Source organism: Elephantulus edwardii, unplaced genomic scaffold, assembly GCF_000299155.1.
Source record: "Elephantulus edwardii isolate Elephantulus edwardi_28Jun2011 unplaced genomic scaffold, EleEdw1.0 scaffold00053, whole genome shotgun sequence".
NCBI lineage: Eukaryota > Metazoa > Chordata > Mammalia > Macroscelidea > Macroscelididae > Elephantulus > Elephantulus edwardii.
The window spans coordinates 17,181,752-17,201,498 of record NW_006399803.1 but is presented as its reverse complement, the minus strand read 5'-3'; the positions used below and the strand labels follow the sequence as shown (position 1 = coordinate 17,201,498).

Genomic DNA, 19,747 nt, shown 5'->3' with positions numbered 1-19,747 from the left:
CAATAAACATGGGTGTGCATATATCTGCTTGGATGTTGGTTATGGTCTCTTTAGGGTATATTCCCAGTAGTGGAATTGCTGGGTCAAGTGGTATCTCTATTTGCAACTTTTTGAGAAAGTGCCACACCATTTTCCACACTATTTGCACCATTTTACACTCCCACTAACAGTAAGTAAGGGTTCCAGTTTCTCCACAACCTCACCAGCATTTGTTGCTTGCTGTTCTGTTAAATTTTGGTATTCTGACTGGAGTGAGATGATATCTCATAGTTGTTTGTTAAATTGTTTTTTGTCAAACATTCTTTTACGTGATATAGCACTGTCATTTCTGTACAGAAGTAACTTGTGGTTGCTATGATGCTAAACACTGTGACATTGATGTTTCAAATGCGATAATGGTTTACCCATGGTGGACAGTGTTTGGTGGAGCTCCCTGATTAAAACAAGCTTGGAAGCAGGAATGACATCCACTTCTAAAAAGGCTTGCCTCCAGAAACTGTATGAACAGTGCTCAGATCTTTCATTCATAGGGTCGCTATGAGTCGTCTACAACTCTATGGCACTTAACAATAACAACAACAACATCCGTTTTCCAACTTTATCAGCCTTAATGGACACTCACTATGCCCTAGTTCCTCCTGTCACATGTCTCTAGTAACTATTAATACATACTGATATCTGCACATTTATTTAGATATTTCACTTAAGTGGGATAAACAATATTGACCATTTATGTGTGATTTATTTCACTCAACATAATGTAAAATTTTCATCGGTGTTGATGTATGTATCAAAATATCCTTTTTCTGAACTCTAGACAAGGGGTGGAAGATTCATTAGGATGACTCACTAAGGTGGTTTATAGCAAGATGCCTTTGTCCCTTTTGATGTGAACCTTTCCATAGGATAGTGCATTGGAGCCATGAGTCAGACACAATTCCTTTAACATGATTTTTTTATTATCACTTTTCTAAATTCTAATTGCTCTTCAAGTTTAGGCTTAGTGTAGAATCAAAGATTTTGTGATCATATTGTAATGAATCTTTGGCCCCAAATTACATATTTCCTCCATTTTTCAACAGTTTGTTTTATACTACTGTGCTTATATAAAAGACCTGCATTAATAGCAATATTCAATAATGAAAAAAAAATGAAAGAGGATTTGGCTGTCATTCTTACCATTGTCCAGCTCTTAGATGCATAGTAAGTGATTGAAGAGACCATGGCTTGAATCAGACACATGTTAGTCTTTAGGTTGACATCATTGCTCTTTGGTACTTTGTTGGATAGGCTGCTGACAGCTGACTTTTCCAGTATAATATGCCTTTTGTTTTCTTAACTGCTGGTACTGATGGTGTTGATTGTGGATAGAAGCAAAATGAGATCATTGGTAACTTCAGCCTTTTTTCCATCATGATATTACCTGTTGGCCCAAGGATAAGGATCATTGTTTTCTTGATGTTGAAATGTAATTTTCATTGTAAGCTGTAGACTTTTATATTCTGCAACAAGTGTTTCAAGTCCTCCTCATTTTGAGCAGGCAAGGTTGTGTCATCTGCATAGCAAAGGTTGTTGATGAGTGTTTTTTCCAACCCTGATAGCACATTTTTTTAAAGTTTATTTATACTTATTTACTTACAAAGTTAGTGTACATTATTTTTCACACTGGATTCTCATTTCCTTTACCCTCACCTCAATACCACAATCTTCATAAAATCATGCTTCTAGAATGATTTGTTCAGTATACATTTTGAACAGGTATGGAAAAAGGGTGTAGCTATGACTCAACATTTTTCCTGATTTTAATCATGCAGTGTCCCTTGTTCTATTCAAGCAGCAGCTTTAGTCTAGGTATAGGTTTCATGTAAGCACAATTAAGTGTTTTGGAATGCCCATTCTCCTCAGTGTTAGCCATACAAAAAATACAAAGAAACAAAGCACCTTGTACTTTCTTATGATACACACCTAATAGATTATTGATTGATCAAATGCTATTTCTATTTTCAACCTCTGAAGGAAGCACTAGACTGCATTTTATATTGGTTGTGCCATTTTACATTCCCACTGTAACAGTTCTTTCCGTACTATTGCCAGTATTTGTTTCTATTATTTCTATTGAAATTTCTGTTGTTTCCGGGGTGAGATAGCTTATTATTATTTTTATTTTTAACTCTAATAGCTAATTATCTTGAATTTTTCTTCATGTTCTTTGCTGTCATTTGAATGTCTTTAGTGAAGTATCTTTGCAATTCTTCTGCCCTCTCCAAGGACTAGCCCCTGCTCACAACGTGCTCAAAATGTTTTAGAGTTTTACCATCCATATTTCCAAAGAGCATTCTAGTTTACTTTTTCTAGGGCAAACAAACCTCTTTGTTTTGCTGGTACCAAGAATATCTGTACTAAAGTGGAGTTCCCAGTCAGTTTAAGAAAGATGAGGAAGAAGGTTTGACCCTTCCCTTCTGAAAAGAGGCTTTTGCAAACCTTGTGAACAATAGAGGAATACAATTAGATATGGCACTTAAAGTAGAAGTCCTCAATTTGGAAAGCAGTAAAAAAAATGAAGAGAACAGCTCTAAATACTGATTTTGTAGAAGGTGTAAATGCATCATGGGATTGACTGAGTCTGACTTCTGTTAAATCTGCAAAGGAGAACTGTCTCCATCAATAATGTCCACAGTACCAAACAAATAGCTTTGAAGTTAGACATGAGCCCCCACTCTCCTGCACTTCTAATTCATTTGTCCACTGTTCACTGCAAATTCACAGTCTTTACTCATAGATATGGGGTTTATTTAGGAAATAGGTGGGGGATGTTGGAGGCAAAGGAAATCACACAGTAAAAGTTTATGATTTAGTGAACAGCAGCATTCCCAAACTGTATTAACAGCAAGGCATAATTCCTCAATTAGTTCAGACGGCATCTCAGTCAAGTGAAACTTCAGGTTCAGCACAGCAACAGAAATGCAAGCAAGAAGCCTCTGGTTACCTCAGTCATCTAGCAAGTTTGTGTCGTAGCAGTTAAAAGTCAATCCTTCCTTTTAAAGTCCTGCATGCAAAACCATTAACTGTCTCCAGAGCTCCATCTGGCTATGCTTCACCACAGTCTCTCCATAATTGGGATGGCTAAGGCAATGGACATAAAAGCCATTTTGAAAAGTCATAATAGCATATCATTACTAATTAGGTCCTGAATGTGCTAAGTATGTTTCTGGAAAAAATGTACATTGTAAACAATGAAATGGAACAATACATAAGGATCAACAGTCAAGGCATTATTAGGAAGCTGAGATGGACTGCCACTTGCCATTTTGAATCAGTTATATTCTCTACTGTACCAAGAATGAAAATAGGAGAAAGAATGGATTTGCATTCATAATGAAAAAAGAAAAAAGACTATTTTAAGATCCATCCTGAATTACAATGCTGTAAGCAGTAAGATACTGTATAAACACATTCAGGGAAGACATGTTAATATTATTATTTAATAGTATTATTCAAATATATGTACCAACAACTACAGCCAAAGGGATGAAATTGAGAATTTTTACCAATTTTTGCTTTCTGAGTTTTGGGGAAGCGTTGGTGGCTTAGTGGTAAGGAGTTATGCTGACAACGGAAAGGCGCAGTTGAAATGCATCAGCATCTCTGCAGTAGGAAGATTTGCCGTCTCCTGCTGTGCAGTATATGATCTCTATGTAGGTTTTCTACCTGGGTTCTTGATCCATTTTGAGTTAGCTTTTTTAATGTGGTATGAGATAGTGGTCTTTTTTTTTCGTTTTCTACAAATAGGTGCCCATGGTGTTTTGTTTTGTTTTTTTTTTTAGTCTGGGTTTTTGGGTTGTTTTTTTTTTAAATACTTTATTTCAAAGTATCACTTTGCTTATCTTTGGTCTCTTTCCTTTCCATATGTAGTTGGTGGTTACTTTTCAAACTCTTTGAAGGATTAGTAGTGCCTCTTCTATCGCCATCGATGTCCATTATAGCTTCTGCAGACCCACAACTGTGAATTCTTGTCCCTTGGACTGCAGATAAGGCCTTTTCTCTGGCTCCTGGCCGACTCACCAGGATAGACTACTCATAGGAGTGTCTACCAGCTCATTGGATATTGAAGGATTTTTAGAGTGGAAGTGCTCTGTACCCTTAAGTTAGGTCTACCATTTGACTCTCTTTTCCTTGTGGCCTTTTGTTTTTCTTTACCTCTGTAATTTCCCCCCTCCCCCCCTCTGTATTTTTTGCCTCACTCCATGAGTTTAGCTGGCCTGATGCCTCTGTCAGCATCATCTTGTCCTGCACTCTGCCTTGCCTTCCATGCTTGAGGGTTTGCTGTACTTTTTATTTTGAATCCTCTGTCCCCTTCTGTCTTTCTAGTATTATTTGTAACAGTTGGTATGAGAGAAGTCATAAAATTCTGTAATTGTAAAAAATACATAAGTTAATTTTACCATCCAAAAAAAAGGAAATCAAATAGCATATTACTGCTTCGTCCCACTGAGTCAGGTATGACTTACAGCAACCCTATGAACAACAAATTTGAGCCCTCTTTAACATCTCTGATGTAGTCAAACCGATTGGTACAATACTGTATTGAGCATCTTCTATTTCACTGACCATCCACCTTTCCAAGCATGTTGTCCCTTTCCAGGGAATAGCCTCTCCTTAACAGCATGCCCAAAGTATAAGATGATGCTTCACCATCCTTCCCTCTAGAGACCACTGTGGCTGCATTTTCTCCAAGACCTTTGTTATTTTCGCAGTCAATGCATATTCCAACACCTCAACTCACAAGTACCAGTTCTTCTTTTGTGATCTTTATTCATTATCCAGCTCTCAGATGCCTAGCAAGAGATGGATAAGACCATGACCTAAATCAGGCGCACCTTGGTCTTTAAAAATCACACCATTGAAACTCAGTATTTTGCAGAGATCCCTGACAGCACACTTTGAATTGTAACACATCTTTTGATTTTTTTTACTACTGGTAAGAAGAGTGTTAATTATGTATCCAAGTAAGAGGAAATCATTGATAATTTCAGTCTTTATCTATAATGATGTTGAGATACGGTGGCCTAAAGGCAAGAAGCTGTGCTATAATCTCAAAGGCACATGGTTCAAACCCACCAGCTGCTCCACAGAGAAGGATGAGAAGGAGGGGTAGTCTCCTCTTATGTGGTTAAATGCCTATGAAAATCCTACGGAGGGTCAGCTGTGTTGATTCTGACTCAACAATACACAACAACAATAACCATGATGTTGCTTATTGTCTGGGTGGTGAGGATTTTTGTCTTCTTAATGTTGAGATGTAATACATACTGAACGCTATAGTCTTCTGCCACAAGTATTTCAAGTATTCCTTATTTTAGACAAACAAGATTGTGTATATAATGCAAATTGTTGATCAATCTTCTGATCCTAGTGCCACACCAATCTTCTGATCCCTGTGAGCTCGTGAATCAGACTACATCTGTGGAAAGAGTCATTAGATAAGCTAGTTCAATATTGGCTGTCAAAACCAAGCTGGATACTTGATTGTGGAACAACCATCAAATGACATACTCTTTTGGACAAAGCACTCCCAAGGAGTACGAAAGAACAGGGTTGTCAATTTCAAGGATAGGTTTTACTTGACAAAAGCCATTTTATTTTAAATTACTTCATATGAGTAGGAAAGTTAGCTGATTGGGAAGACCAAAGAAGGAATTGACCTTTGAATTTTGGTGTTTATGAAGTGTATCATATATACATACCATGGATTGCCTAAAGAATGAACAAATCTGTTTTGGAAGTTCATCCACGGTATTCTTTTTAGGTGAGAATGGTGACAGGTCATTTTATATGTTGTCAAAATGGACCAGTCCCTGGAAAAAAGGATATCATGATTGGAAAAGTGGAGGATCTGTGCAGGAGAGGAGGGCCTTCAGTGAGGTGGATTGACTCAGTGACTTTAACAGTGGGCTTAGGTACAGTGAAGATTTTGAGGGTGGGGATGGATTGGGAAAAGTTTCATTCTGTACATAGGGCTACTGTGAGTCGGAAGTGCCTTGATGAAACCTACCAATAATGTGAAAAGAGACATTTTTTACCACCCACTCTGGGCACAGTTAAGGAATGCAAATATAAGTTATATTTTTAATTGATGTATGTACTTTTGAAATCAACACAGTGAATGCATAATGGTGTATTTAGCAATGACTTTTTCTTTGCATTTCTTAATATATATTATCTTAATACAGATTGAACACTTAAGCATGAAACTTTCAAATAATTATTTGAGGTCTGTATAATACCAGTTTAGTATGAGTAATTTTCAGTCTTTTTTTTTTGCATCATTCTGATGTATATTAGAATCGATAATTTAACAATATTAAATGATACTGTTAAATTCTCAGTATTATAATTTATAATTTAGTTACTGCTAATTTGAGTGTTTTCTGTATATTTCAGCATGCTATTTTGCCTTGAAAATAGAAAGCTCACTAAGAGAAACTATTCTCACAAAGAAATTCCTGTTAAAACATGAGAAACAGTTATATAATCATTTTGGCAAATAAAATATGCAGGGCATACCATCAGTACAAAAAGGAGAATGAGGATCAGATTGGAGAGGCCATATCCAGGAAGAACACTGTCTTTTCCTAAGCCATAGAAATGAGGAAACAACTGTTAAGTTTACAGAAATTGTAAAGTTTAAAATTGCTTGAGGATTGTATTAGTTATATATACATGCTCCACCATGAAAAAGCCTTGGGGGAAAAGCTTGGTACACATAACGAAAACTCAGCCCATTGAGGTTGAGTCAATTTCAACTTAGAGTGGTCTTCCGTAAGATACTCAAGGCTATAAATCTAAGCAGGGAAAGACTGCCTCATTTTTGTCCATTGAGCACACTTTTGAATTTGAACTGAAGACCTTTCAGTTAGTAGTCACTGGAACTCCTGATTCATGTATAGGTATACCATGTATTATTTTTTAGAACAAACCTGTAGGAAAATGTTAGAGAATAGTAATACGTACTAATAAACCGAGGTATAATTTCATTAATATTTAATTACCCACAGCAAACATGTCTGACAAAGAGCTAAAGAAGCTACGAAATAAACAGAGAAGAGCTCAAAAGAAAGCCCAGATAGAAGAAGAGAAAAAAAATGCAGAAAAAGAAAAGCAACAAAGAAACCAGAAAAAGAAGAAAGATGATGATGATGAGGAGATTGGAGGTCCAAAAGAAGAACTTATCCCTGAGAAACTGGCCAAGGTATTGAGTAATAATCTTTAGCAGAGATCAGTAAGACACTATTACACTATCATATTTGACAATTTACTATAGCAGATAGAACCCAAAGTAATTTTTATTTTCATAGTCTTTTCTTTATGTTCATATTTGACATTTAAAATTAGAATTAATGATCCTAATGCAGAGTAATTTCTAAAGGTATACTATAATAGCAAAGTAATTCCTAATTTATAGTAACATTCCATTATAACAACTTTTAAGTTGGTTCTGAAATAAAGTAATTTTTCTTTTTAAAATTTTTATTATAGCCTATATTATCTATATATTTGTAAATCTGATCTTTGCATGTGAGTGGACATTTGAAACAGATAACATCATCAACTTACAGATTACACACTGTATGTAGTACATCTTGGTGATAATATGAGGTAAATGTAAAAAATACCATTTTTTTGTCAGAAGGATGATTTATGTTGGGTACTACCTGTAGTAAAAAACTGGCATTCAAGTCAGTGGTCTGGGTCCACATTTCAGTTCTGACACTTTAGATGCATGACCTTGGATTCTGATAGCTTTGTCATCTATAAAAGGTAATAGTCTATTTCAAGGGAGATGAGGATTAGAGAAAATAAACACTAGAAAAAGTAAAAGATCTTGTGTCTGTTAAGTATAACTTTTTTTAATATCTAGGTTTAACTTTCTTTGTTAGGAACTTAGTATGTGCATGTCTCTTTATAAATGATATTTTACATGTCTCTTTATAAATGATATTTTACATTTACATTATTTCTTCACTGAATTTTTCTATTTGAACTTAGTTTTGAAAGCTCCTAAATATTTTTTCCAAATCACAATCTACTTTATCATTTTTAACCATTGAATTCAGTATACATATGTGCTTAATTCTGATCCTTTACATCTTACCCCAAAAATACTTGAAGAATTTATGACATTGAACAATTTAACAAACTATAGCCTTGATACTCAGTTTTAAGCCTCTAGTAACTAAAAATGCAGCTGCTTTATAGGAAAATTATAATACCAACAACAAATATTTTATCAGAGCAAATGAGTGGTATAGGTATATAGCAGTATTGCCGTAAGAAGCATAGATTTTTTTTTTTTTTCAGAAAGGTATACTGGCATCCTTTTGCAAATAACTTTATTCCTTCTAAACACAACAAAAGGAATTCTGGTGGTCTAGTGATTAGAAGCTGTGCAGCAATCCTGAAGGAACACAGTTTAAATCTACCAGCTGCTCCACAGAAGAAAGATGGGAAGTCTCTTCACTTGTCATTAATTGCCTTTGAAAACCTGCTGGAGGGTCATCTGTGGGTTGGTTTAAAGTTGATGGTACACAGCAACAGCAATAACAAGAAAAGAGAACTCAGGTTAGCATAGTCCAGAGGGATTTGCACTGCTAACCCAAAGGGGGAACTTCCTGCGCTTACTCGAGAATTGCAGGGATGTGGCATCAGGATTGGAGGAAGACTTATCAGCAACCTGTGTTATGCAGATAACCCTGCTTGCTGAAACTTAGGAGGGTATCAAGTGTTTGCTGCAGAAGGTCAAGGCATGTAGTCTTCAGTATGGATTGAAGCTCAACATCAAGAAGACATCGATTCTTTTGGACCAGCTGGCAGTACCATGATAGATGGAAAAGTGATTGAGCTTTCTTGGTTCACAGTAAACACACTATTGGCACCAGCAGTCAGAACATTAAAAGACAAATTGAATGAGGGAAGTCTACTGTCAGAGACCTCTCCAGAGTGCTTGAGCTTTAATGTCAGTCTAGAGACTAAGATGCATCTAATTCAGGCTGTAGTCTGTGCAATTACTTGCTGTGCATCAGAGACAGTGACTAAAGATGATAGAATAGATAGACAGCATACCAGTTGACATCTTTCAGTACACAGATGCTGCCCTGGATGTGCTCACTAAGTTGTGCCAAGAAACCTGGAGGACAGCCACCTGGCCAACTGACTAGAAGAGATCGATATTTGTTCCCATTCCAAAGAAGAGTAACCCAGCAGTGTGGAAGTTATTGAACAATATCATTAATATCACATGCAAGCAAGATTCTCCTAAAAGTTATCCAAAAATGACTGGAGCAACACGGCAACAGAGAACTGCCAGATGTGTAGGTTTAGAAGAGGCCATTGTACTAGGGTTATTATAGCTAATGTTAGGTGCATCTTGGAAGATAGCAAGAGAGTACCAGTGGAGTGATTATCTGTGCTTCATTGACTGTGCAAAGGCTTTTGACTGGTGGATCATAGCAAACTGTGACTGACTTGAAGAAGAATGAGTATCCCTGAACATTTGATTGTGGTTATGCAAAACCTATGATTGAACCAAGAGGCAGTCAACAGAAGAAGGAGACACTGCATGGTTCAAAATCAGGAGGGGTGTGCACCAGGGATGTAATCTGTCTCCATACCTTTTCAATCTGTATGCAAAACAGATCATCTAGGATGCTGGGCTGTATGAGGAGTAATGGGCATCAGGATTGGAGGAAGATTCATCATCAACAACCTGCGTTATGTAGATGACACAACCCTGCTTGCTGAAACTGAGGAGGACCTGAAGTGCTTGCTGCAGAAGGCTATAGTCCTTGACCTTCAATAATGGATTGAAGCTCAACGTCAAGAAAACAAAGATTCTCACCACAGGGCCAATTGGCATCATCATTATGGATGATGAAGAGATTGAGATAGTTAACTGTTTTAGTTTGCTTGACTCCACAGTCAACACTCTTGGTACCAGCAGCCAGGAAATCAAGAGACGAATTGGGAAACTCAGCTATCAGGGACCTCTGAACTGAAGAGCAACATCAGGCTGGAGACTTAAGGTGTCCCTGATCTGGGCCATAGTCTTCACAATTGCATGCTATGCATCAGAGAGCTGAACAATGACTAGGGATGATAGAGAATTAATGCCTTTGAGCTAGCTGTGGTGCTGGAGAAGAGTGTTGAATATATCATGAACTGCTAGGAGAACAAACAGGTTTGTCTTGGAGAGGGTGAAGCCCGGCTGCCCTTTGAAGGTAAGGATTCTGAAGCTTCGTCTGACATGCTTTGGACATGTTGCAAGGAAAGACTAGTCCATGGAAAGGGACATCATGTTTGGGAGGATGGAGGGACACCACTAGAGAGGAAGACCCTAGATGAGATGGATTGGGGTAATGGGAGTAGGTATACAGGATAGAGCAGGGTTTAGGGCTCTTATACAGAGTTGCTGAGTCGCAAGCGACTTGATGGAACATAACAACACCTCGAGGAGTTTTTGTAGTGGTACGGTCAGCATTTTTTCCATGTATTTAAAACAGATTTAAATAGTACCAGTTCAGAATAATACAAGAAAAATAATGAGCAAAACTAAGGCATCACTTTTAGTTAAGGAATAGGCTAATGGTAATAGATTTAGCAGACACTTGACTGTGTGGATCACAACAAACTGTGGCTAACTCTTGAGAAGAATGGGAATCGAAGAACACTTGACTGTGCTCACGTGAAACATATACTTGAACCAGGAGGCAGTCATCAGAACAGAGCAAGGAAACACTGAAAGGTGCAAAGTAGAAAAGGGTAGATGCCAGGGATGCACCCTATCTCCATAGCTTTACAGTCTATATGCAGAACATATCATCTGGGAGACTGGCCTCTGTGAAGAGGAACGTGGTATCAGAATTGGAGGGAGACTTATCAGCAACCTGTAGTATGCAGATGACAAACTTGCTTCCTGAATCTGAGGAGGACCTGAAGCATTTGCTGTAGAATTGAAACTCAGTATCAGAAAAGCATAGATTGTTACCACTGGGCATCATAATAAATAGTGAAGAGATTAAGATTGTTAACAGCTTCAGTTTGCTTGGCTCCACAATCAGTATTCTTGGTACCAGCAGCCAGAAAATCAAAAGACTAATTGCATTGGGAAAAATCTGCTGTCAGGGACTTCTCCAGAGTTCTAAAGAGCAATGATGTCAGTCTGGAGACTAAGGTGCGCCTTCACAATTACTTGCTCTGCATCAGAAAGCTGGAAAATGACTAGGGATGATAGAGAATTGATACTTTTGCACTGTGGTGCTGGAGAAGAGTATTGAATATACCATGGACCATTAGGAGGACAAACAGGTTTATCCTAGAGAGGGTGAAACCAGTCTGCTCCTTGGAGGCAAGGATTGTGAAGTTCCTTCTGACGTACTTTGGGCATGTTGTGAGGAGCAACCAGTCCTTAGAGAGGGACATCATACTTGGGAAGGTGAAGGGACAGCGTAAGAGAGGAAGACCCTCAATGAGACGAGTTGGGTAGTGGGATAAAGTATGTCAGAGACAATAAGATTGCCTCAGGATAGGGCAGAATTCAGAGCTGTTGTATATAAGGTTGCTGTGAGTTGCAGGTGACTCGACAGCACATAACAATGATGGATTTAGTGAGATGTTATCTGAAGTTTTAGTGGAAGGAGTTTTTTCTGTAGTTTATCATGAGGTAGTAGTTGATATTTATGACCTCTTCATATACCACCTGTTGCGTGTTCCTCTTTGTCTGTAGCTGGAAAGCATCTGAGACATTGTATTTTGGGTTTTGTTTTTATTTTCCTCTTAGTACACACACATGTTCCTTACCAAGGGCTGTGAACCGCGTGTGTGTGTGTATGTGTTCAAATCGGATCTGACTGGTACAGGAGATTATCCCTCCTTCTCCAGCAGTGGATTCAAACTGCGTACCTCTGAGATTGCAGTGCAACTTCTTGCCACTAGGCTACCAGAGTTCCGTAGGGCTATAAACCTTTACAGTTCTGCCTTTGTATATTTTGAGTAGTTTTAGAATTTTATTATTATGCTGTGAGTATAGGGATTATGTTTTATCCGTACATGAGGCTTAGATTATGGTCATGAAATGTAATTCCGTTTATGAATTTTAAGATGATAAAACTGCCTTTATGAGTGTTTATTTTTTAATTTTACATTTTTTTTAATTGTGCATGAGGAATATTATAGCAGAACATATCCTAATTCAGCAGTTTTTATAAAGTACAATTCAGTGGCATTCTTCTCTTTATGCAACCATTTCATCCCCTTTTGTGAGCTGTTTTACTACCATTAACATAAATTTGACTATGTATCGTAAGTTTCTGATCTTGTCTTTAAACTTGTCATTGTCAAATTTTTTGTGTGTGTGTGTTGAGAGATCTTTTTTTTTTGTATGAGAAAAATTTATCTTTAGAATTAGCCAGCTGATGTCAGTTTAGATGATCTCAATTTTGTTGGCAACATCCAAAGCATCATAGTCAGAAAGTTCAGCATAGGCTGCTTTCTCTCCATCAGGCGTAGTCTAGGTGTTTACCTTAAGCACACCAAGCATCAATAGAGCTTCTTTACATCTTATTTGATTTGGTGCTTGTTGTCCTAAACATCCACAAAGAACACAAGTGTGCTATTTATTATCTTCTGTCTTCATGGCTGACTCAGTGGTGAGGGAAACTTTGATGATGACATAGTGTTTCTCCTGGGGTGCTCTTCTGGGAGTATTTGGGGTTGCTTTTTGGAGTCTAAGCATCTTAGGCCTCCAGAAGTTGGGTGACATGTCAATCTTTGTGTGTGTGTGTGTGTGATTGTGGATGCCCTTCAGAATTGCCTCCTTGGCCTTAAAACATCTTTGATTTGGCTTTAGTTTTGGGAGAGGCAGGGACATCCTTAACTTTCAGTGCCATCTTCGTAGTAAGGAGCGTAATTTGGTCTTATATCAGTAAAACTTAGAAAAGCACAGTGTTCAAAGCAGATAGTCTTGTTGGTATTTTAAATTAAAAATCATGCACAGTGCAGTCCAACTTAAATCTTTTTGTGTGTCTGTGTGGTTTTCTTTTGTCCTTCCTTTTTCATTGAATAATTTCAGAAATAGAAAAATGTAAGCTCTGGTTAAAAAGCCAGTGAAGGGTATTAGAATTCAGTTCTTAAGGCATGCCTGATCCAGGCCATGATCTTTGCAATTGCATGCTATGTATCAGAAAGCTGGAACAATGACTAGGGATGAGAGAAGAATTAATTCCTTTGAGCTGTGGTACTGGAGAAGAGTATTGAGTATATATACAATGACCAGCTAGGAAAACAAAAAGGTTTGTCCTGGAGGGCTGCTCCTTGTAGGCAAGGATTCTGAAACTCCTTCTTGTCATACTTTGGATATGTTGTGAGGAGAGGCCAGTCCTTGGAAAGGGATGTCATGCTTGGGAGGGTGGAGGGACAGTGCAGGAGAGGAAGACCCTCGATGAGATGTATTGACTCAGTGACTTAGGTAATGGGGGTAGGTATGTCAGATGATAAGGTTGGCATAGGATTAAGCAGGGTTCAGAGCTGTTGTACATAGTGTCTCTATGAGTCGCAGGTGACTTGACGGCACTAACAACAATGTTTCTGTGTGCCTTTTAAATTATTTTTGTAGAAACATACTGTTAATAGGGTATAATAAAATTTCTTCAAAATCTTGCTTCCATTTGTATCTTTTTATTATTTAATAGGTTGAAACTCCATTGGAAGAAGCTATCAAATTTTTAACACCTTTGAAGAACTTGGTGAAGAACAAGATAGAAACTCATCTTTTTGCCTTTGAGATTTACTTTAGGAAAGGTAAGCAGTTAGGATATAGTGGCCCTGATGAAATTTTTTACCTAATTCTGATGGTCTTGCTACTGTAGAATTATTTTGGCAAATGCCAATGTGGCTTTTTTGTACTGAAGTACTACTATGTACAACATTTTGTGGTTACTCTTGCAGTGGCTTTGAAATCAGGTTTGATGGACATAAATAACTAGGATTTCAGGTCAAATTGATAATTACTAAGTAAGTATTTTGATCAAGGTTTTAAAAACTTTTTTGATTGGGAGCATGCATTGCTTTAATAGATGAAGAACTTCAAACTGTTCCAACACAAAATAAGCATTGACTAGGAAGTTCAAATAGATGAATTTTGCTTGAAATACTCTGTGAAGTAACTTGATGAATATCAAGTGAACATGAAATATTCCAGAAAACTAGTATCTCTATACAGTTTATTAACTATAAGTTAGATTGTTTCAAAATAAGGTCCAAAAGTATTGTTGATGTTATTTTAACTTTTGTTCTTACACTTTATTGCAAATATTGTGTTAATAGAAAAGTGGCCAGAAAGAAATATATCAAAAGGTGTCGTAGATTGCCTCCTGGTAAAATTCAAGTGGTTATTTTCTGTTGTACATTCTATTTTCCACAAGAAATCAACATTTATTAAATATTCTAATAATTTTCATGCTTTAGAAACTTAGTAAGTGAAGTACAGTGACTATTCAAGTGTTGATTTTCATTACATGGAAACACTAGTAAAACTTACTCGGAGATGAATGTGGCAGGTTGCATAGGAATGAAAAAATGACTGACAACATGACTTTGGAAAATTCTTCCCTTTTAGAAGGGGAAGAGGAATCAGGAATTGACAGAAGTGGGATGGTCAGGTAGGAAGGATGTAGTTTGACTTGTCACAGAATAGAAGAATGGCATATTTTCAAGCACCATGAAGTTTTCAAGGTATTAGAAAGGTGGGGGTGGGGAGTCTGTTTTTGGTAAAGGTTAGGAATTGACATCAAATTTTGTTTCTCTTTACATGGCATTAGTTCAAACATTACTGAAGAGTGTCTAAATTTTTTATATTTTATAAAATGGATTAATGCTACTAATTGAGAAATAATTTGCATCAACCATGTTGTATAGTTCAGATGTAATTGACTTTAAATTTCATTTTTGTTTTTAAGAAAAAAGTGTATCTTATTAAACGTTTTTTTTCCCTTTTTATAGGAAAATTTCTTTTGATGCTACAGTCAGTAAAGAGGGCTTTTGCTATTGATTCAAGTCATCCTTGGCTTCATGAGTGTATGATTCGCCTCTTTAGGACTGGTATGTATTGCTTTTATTAAATCAAGGTAATTAACAGTCAACTTTATTTTCTGTTTCTAAAAAGTTTAATTTCATTATGTTTAAACCTTCCTAAAACCTACCTAGTTTATAATTTTAAAATGGAAAAGTTTTTTAAGTGTTAAGTAATTATCTGTTTTGTAGACCTTCTTATTTATTTTACATATCATGAATTAGTGTGATACTAATGTGGAGTTTTTTATGTTACTATAGAGAGGTTCAGAAACTTTCTGTTACTGCCATTAAAAAAATAAATAAAAATACTTTTTCAGTAACATTTTTACATTATTTTTATATGCTAGTCAGTGACTCAGTTCACTATAATGTGTAGAGTATTTCCCTTGGCTATGTACACTCCATAGTTTAATGGTTTTAGAACTTTAGGTGATGAGAGAATGAGATCAGTTTCATGAGTTTTTACCAACATTTGAAAACCTAAAAAAGAAATAACAGGAGCAAATGTCCTCATGAGTTGAGAACATTGTTGTATACCACAGAGTCAGAATTGACCCATACCTGACCCTCTGGAGGATTTTCCGAGGCAGTTAACTACACAGGAGGAGATTGCCCACCCTTTTCCCACTGAGCTGGTGAACTCAAACCGCTTTCTTTTGGGATTGCAGTACAGCTTTTTGCCGGAGCTCCCTGTGTTGGGCATAGTAAGGAGTAAATGTTGTTCTGTAAAATTTTGCTTAATAGGAGTAATGTGTAAAAGGAGCTCTTGTGACTCTGTTTCAGCATTAACCTGCTAACCTGAAAGTTGGGTGTTCTATCCCATCGACGAGAACACTTCTACTCTCTGTTTCCTTTGCTTCTGTAAAGATGACAACTTGGAATATATAAGGGCAATTTTGTGTCATACAGTCTCCAAGTTTTAATGACCTATTAGTAATGAATTTGGGTTTTATTTTATATATTGTGTATATTTCCTGGTCATGATGTAAAAAAAATGCTTGTCTTAGTAAGACATTGGGAAAGTTGACTGTCAGGGACGTCACCTGAGTACTGAAGAGCAATGACATCAGTCTGGAGACTAAGGTGTGCCCAATCCAGGCCATACACTTTGCCATTGCTTGCTGTGCGTCAGAGAGCTGAACAGTGATTACGGTTGATAGAAAGGGAATTGATGCCTTTGAGCTGTGGTGCAAGAGAAGAGTGTGGTGCTTCTTGGAGGCAAAGATTCTGAGTCTTCTTCTGACATACTTTGGGCATGTTGCAAGGGGGGACCAGTGTTTGGAGAGGAACATCATGTTTGGAAAGGTGGGTGGAAGGACAGAGAAAGAGAGGAAAACCGTTGATAGGATGGATTGATTCAGTGACTGTGTTAATGAGAGTGAAGTTGGCACAAATTAAAGCAGGTTTCAGGGCCATTGTACATAAGATTGCTATGTGTCACAAGTGATTCGATAGTACATAACAACAACAAAAGTAAAAATATCAGAGATTTGGTGGCTGCTTCTTGTTGTTGCTTGCCATTGAGTCAAGCACGACTCATAGTGATGAACAAAAGACCTGAAGCCTTTCTCTGTCATCGTTTCATAAGAGTTTCCAGAGGCATGTTGTCTTAAACTGGGAGCTACACCAAACAGTCCATTACAGCAGTTGACAAGCCAGTGGCACAAGGTACAGCATCACAGCAACCCCAGGTTACATCAGTATAGCAAATTGACAGAAGAACACTGTTGTTGTTAAGTGCATGGAGTCGCAGATGGATCATAGTGACTCCATGAACAAAAGACCTGAACTCTTGCATAACTTTCATCATTTCTCTAAGTTCATGGAGTTTCTTCCCGGAGGCAAACTATTTCAGAAGTGGATGCCACTCCTGCTACCAACCTTGTTTTCATCAGGGAGCTCCACCAAACACTATCCACCATGGGTAACCATTATCACATTTGATAACATCAGTGTTACAGTATTTAGCATCACAGTTAAACAGGAGTACTTCTGTACAGCAAGTGCACTGACCAATGCTATACCACTTAGAATGTTTGATCAAAAATAATTAAAACCAGGCCTGAGGGTTGCAGATTAAAATCACCCACCTTTGACTTGGTAGCATAACTTTCTATCCACCAGGTCCACAGAGCTCTCTCTATGTTGGTGGTGTTGTGAAGTGCCATTGAGTCATAGACGACTCATAGCAACCTTATGAACGAAAGACCTGAATACTTGTATAACTTTCATCATTTCTCCAGGTTCATAGTTTCCAGAGGCAAACTATTTCTGAAGTGGATGCCACTCCTGCTTCCAAGCTTGTACCACTTACAAAAATGTAGTTCCAAACGAACAACTGACACAAGGTCTTGTTGACTCTATAAACAAGAGGCTTAAATAAAAAAGCAACCAATATGCTATTATGTTGTTGTTATGTGCCAGCGAGTCACCTGCAAATCATAGTAACATTATCTGTATACAGCAGCTGTGAACCCTTCCCTGTCCTGAGCCAGTCTCATTAATACTGACACATCACCCCCCTTTGCTATAGTTACTGAATCACTCCATCTCATCCGAGGTCTTCCTCTCCTGCACTGTCCCTCCACCCTTCCGAGCATGATGTACTTCTCTAAGGACCAGTCTCTCCTAGCCATGTACCCAAAAGCTTCAAAATCCTAACCTCCAAGGAGAAACTTTTGTTTTATCCTCTCCAACACAGATCTGTTTGTTTTCTTGGCAGTCCATCATATATGTTCAAGGTACTTCTCCAGCACCACAACTCAAAGGTGTTGATTCTTCTTCTGTCATCCTTAGTCATTCTTATGTTTGGTGGTTTGGTGGTACGGAATTGTGTTGCTGAAGGGACATGGTTTGAATCCAACAGCTCCTCCGTGGGAGAAGAATGGACAGCCTCTTCCTGTGCAATTCACTGCCTCTGAAAACTCACTGGATTTTCAGCAGTGGCTTGGTTCCAGCTTGATTGTACCCAACAACAACAGCAGTACAAATATTTGACCTAGTCCAACATTGAAAGCTAACATTATAGTGCCTAACCATATTTAATTTTCAAACTGTGCCAAAAATATTTAATGTAATTTAATGGATACTTATTATAGTTTTGCACAGCACACTTCCTTACTGCAATCTTTGTTTAGTGGATATTGCTTCAGGTTTTACAGAACAAAAAGTAGGTTCAGAAAGGTTATGACTTGTCCAGGGTAATGGAGCCCACATCTGTACCCAAGTTAGTAAATACTATAATGAAACAAAAGTTGAATTATTCCAGAGAGGTTAGCGTTCATCTTTTCATTTCCAGATCCTAAAAAAAAAACTACACTGGTTTTATGAGAAGAAATTCTTTGGTTCATTTTTTGTTTGTGTTCTTTTTTAAATTTACTATTTAATGATAGCTTAGTTTATGTAGCCTCCGCAAATAAAAGTGAATGCAGGCTGGTATGGGGATTTTGTTGGTAGTGATTCTTTGCTTTTAACACATTTCTGATGCCTTAGTTGGGTCTGGTTGGAAATAAGGAGAGTGAAGGAAAATCTGTTGTCTTTAGTGGTAATACAATATTTGCTGAGATGTTATTTACCACATACATGTCATCAAGCTTCTTATGTGTAGATCCACTTTAGAGTTGACAAGGAAGAGCTCAAGGGTCAGGGTAGTGTTTGGAACTATATCCTTTAAGTGTTGACTTAATCAGTTAATTTTATTTGCTGTTTCATTAGCCTCAACAGACAGACAAATAATTTTCTAACTCCTAAAGACTCTTTTAATAGAAAGATAACAAGTAAAGTGTGTTTGAGGATCCACGGTGGGGCCAGGGTAGGAGTAGAAGGGTGAGGATGGGCAGGGGGAGAATCATAAGGTCATACAATTTGATAGGTGGGTGATGGGAAAAGGAAATAGGAAAGATCCAGCGAGAATCTGGAAAGACAGGGTAGTGGTTGTCATACTTTGGTGTTGATTAATTTTATAAAATATAATGAATGGGATAATTACTCACAATGTGAATGAATGTAGTGTGAAAAATAGTGTAAGAACTTTGTAAGCAAACGAGTTTTAAAAAATTTATTAAAAGACTTAAGTATCTCCTGAGAAAATTTATTTTTTATTTATTCAGCAATGTCTGAAAGTAAAGACTTACCTGATACAGTTAGAACAGTATTAAAACAAGAAATGAATCGTCTTTTTGGAGCAACAAATCCAAAGAATTTTAATGAGACTTTTCTGAAAAGGAATTCTGATTCATTGCCACACAGATTATCAGGTAAGCATTTTATGGTCTTCTTACCCATAGCCTTTTAAAGTAATCAAACCTTTTATTTTAATGAATCAGTAAACACGGGCTTTTAAAATGCATAGAATACAAATAAATAAAGATAAAATGTATCCATACTCATTACTGTAGCCTCAGAATTGACCCTCCAGAAAGTTTTTGGAGATTGTAAATAGTGTGGAGATTCCCATCTTTATTTTGTGGAGTTGTTGGTGGATTCACACTGGCGAGGGGTGCTGCCTTAGGGTTAACAGTACAGCTCTTGATGAACTATGCCACCATAGCACCCCTAAAGGCTCTGAAATAGGCTTCTTGGAAATTTTCCATTTCTTGGACAAAGAATTACTGTGAACTAGAGA

General features: G+C 37.3%; 1 protein-coding gene across 1 annotated transcript in view; it reads left to right on the top strand.

Moving 5' to 3' along the window:
* NAA15 (N(alpha)-acetyltransferase 15, NatA auxiliary subunit) overlaps positions 1 to 19,747 on the top strand; it is a 115,612-nt gene that overhangs the window by 88,370 nt on the left and 7,495 nt on the right. The window contains exons 15-18 of the mRNA XM_006887028.1: positions 7,056 to 7,249; positions 13,743 to 13,851; positions 15,052 to 15,150; positions 19,233 to 19,379. Coding sequence (XP_006887090.1) covers positions 7,056 to 7,249; positions 13,743 to 13,851; positions 15,052 to 15,150; positions 19,233 to 19,379 — 549 coding nt within the window. The remainder of the gene's footprint in view (positions 1 to 7,055; positions 7,250 to 13,742; positions 13,852 to 15,051; positions 15,151 to 19,232; positions 19,380 to 19,747) is intronic.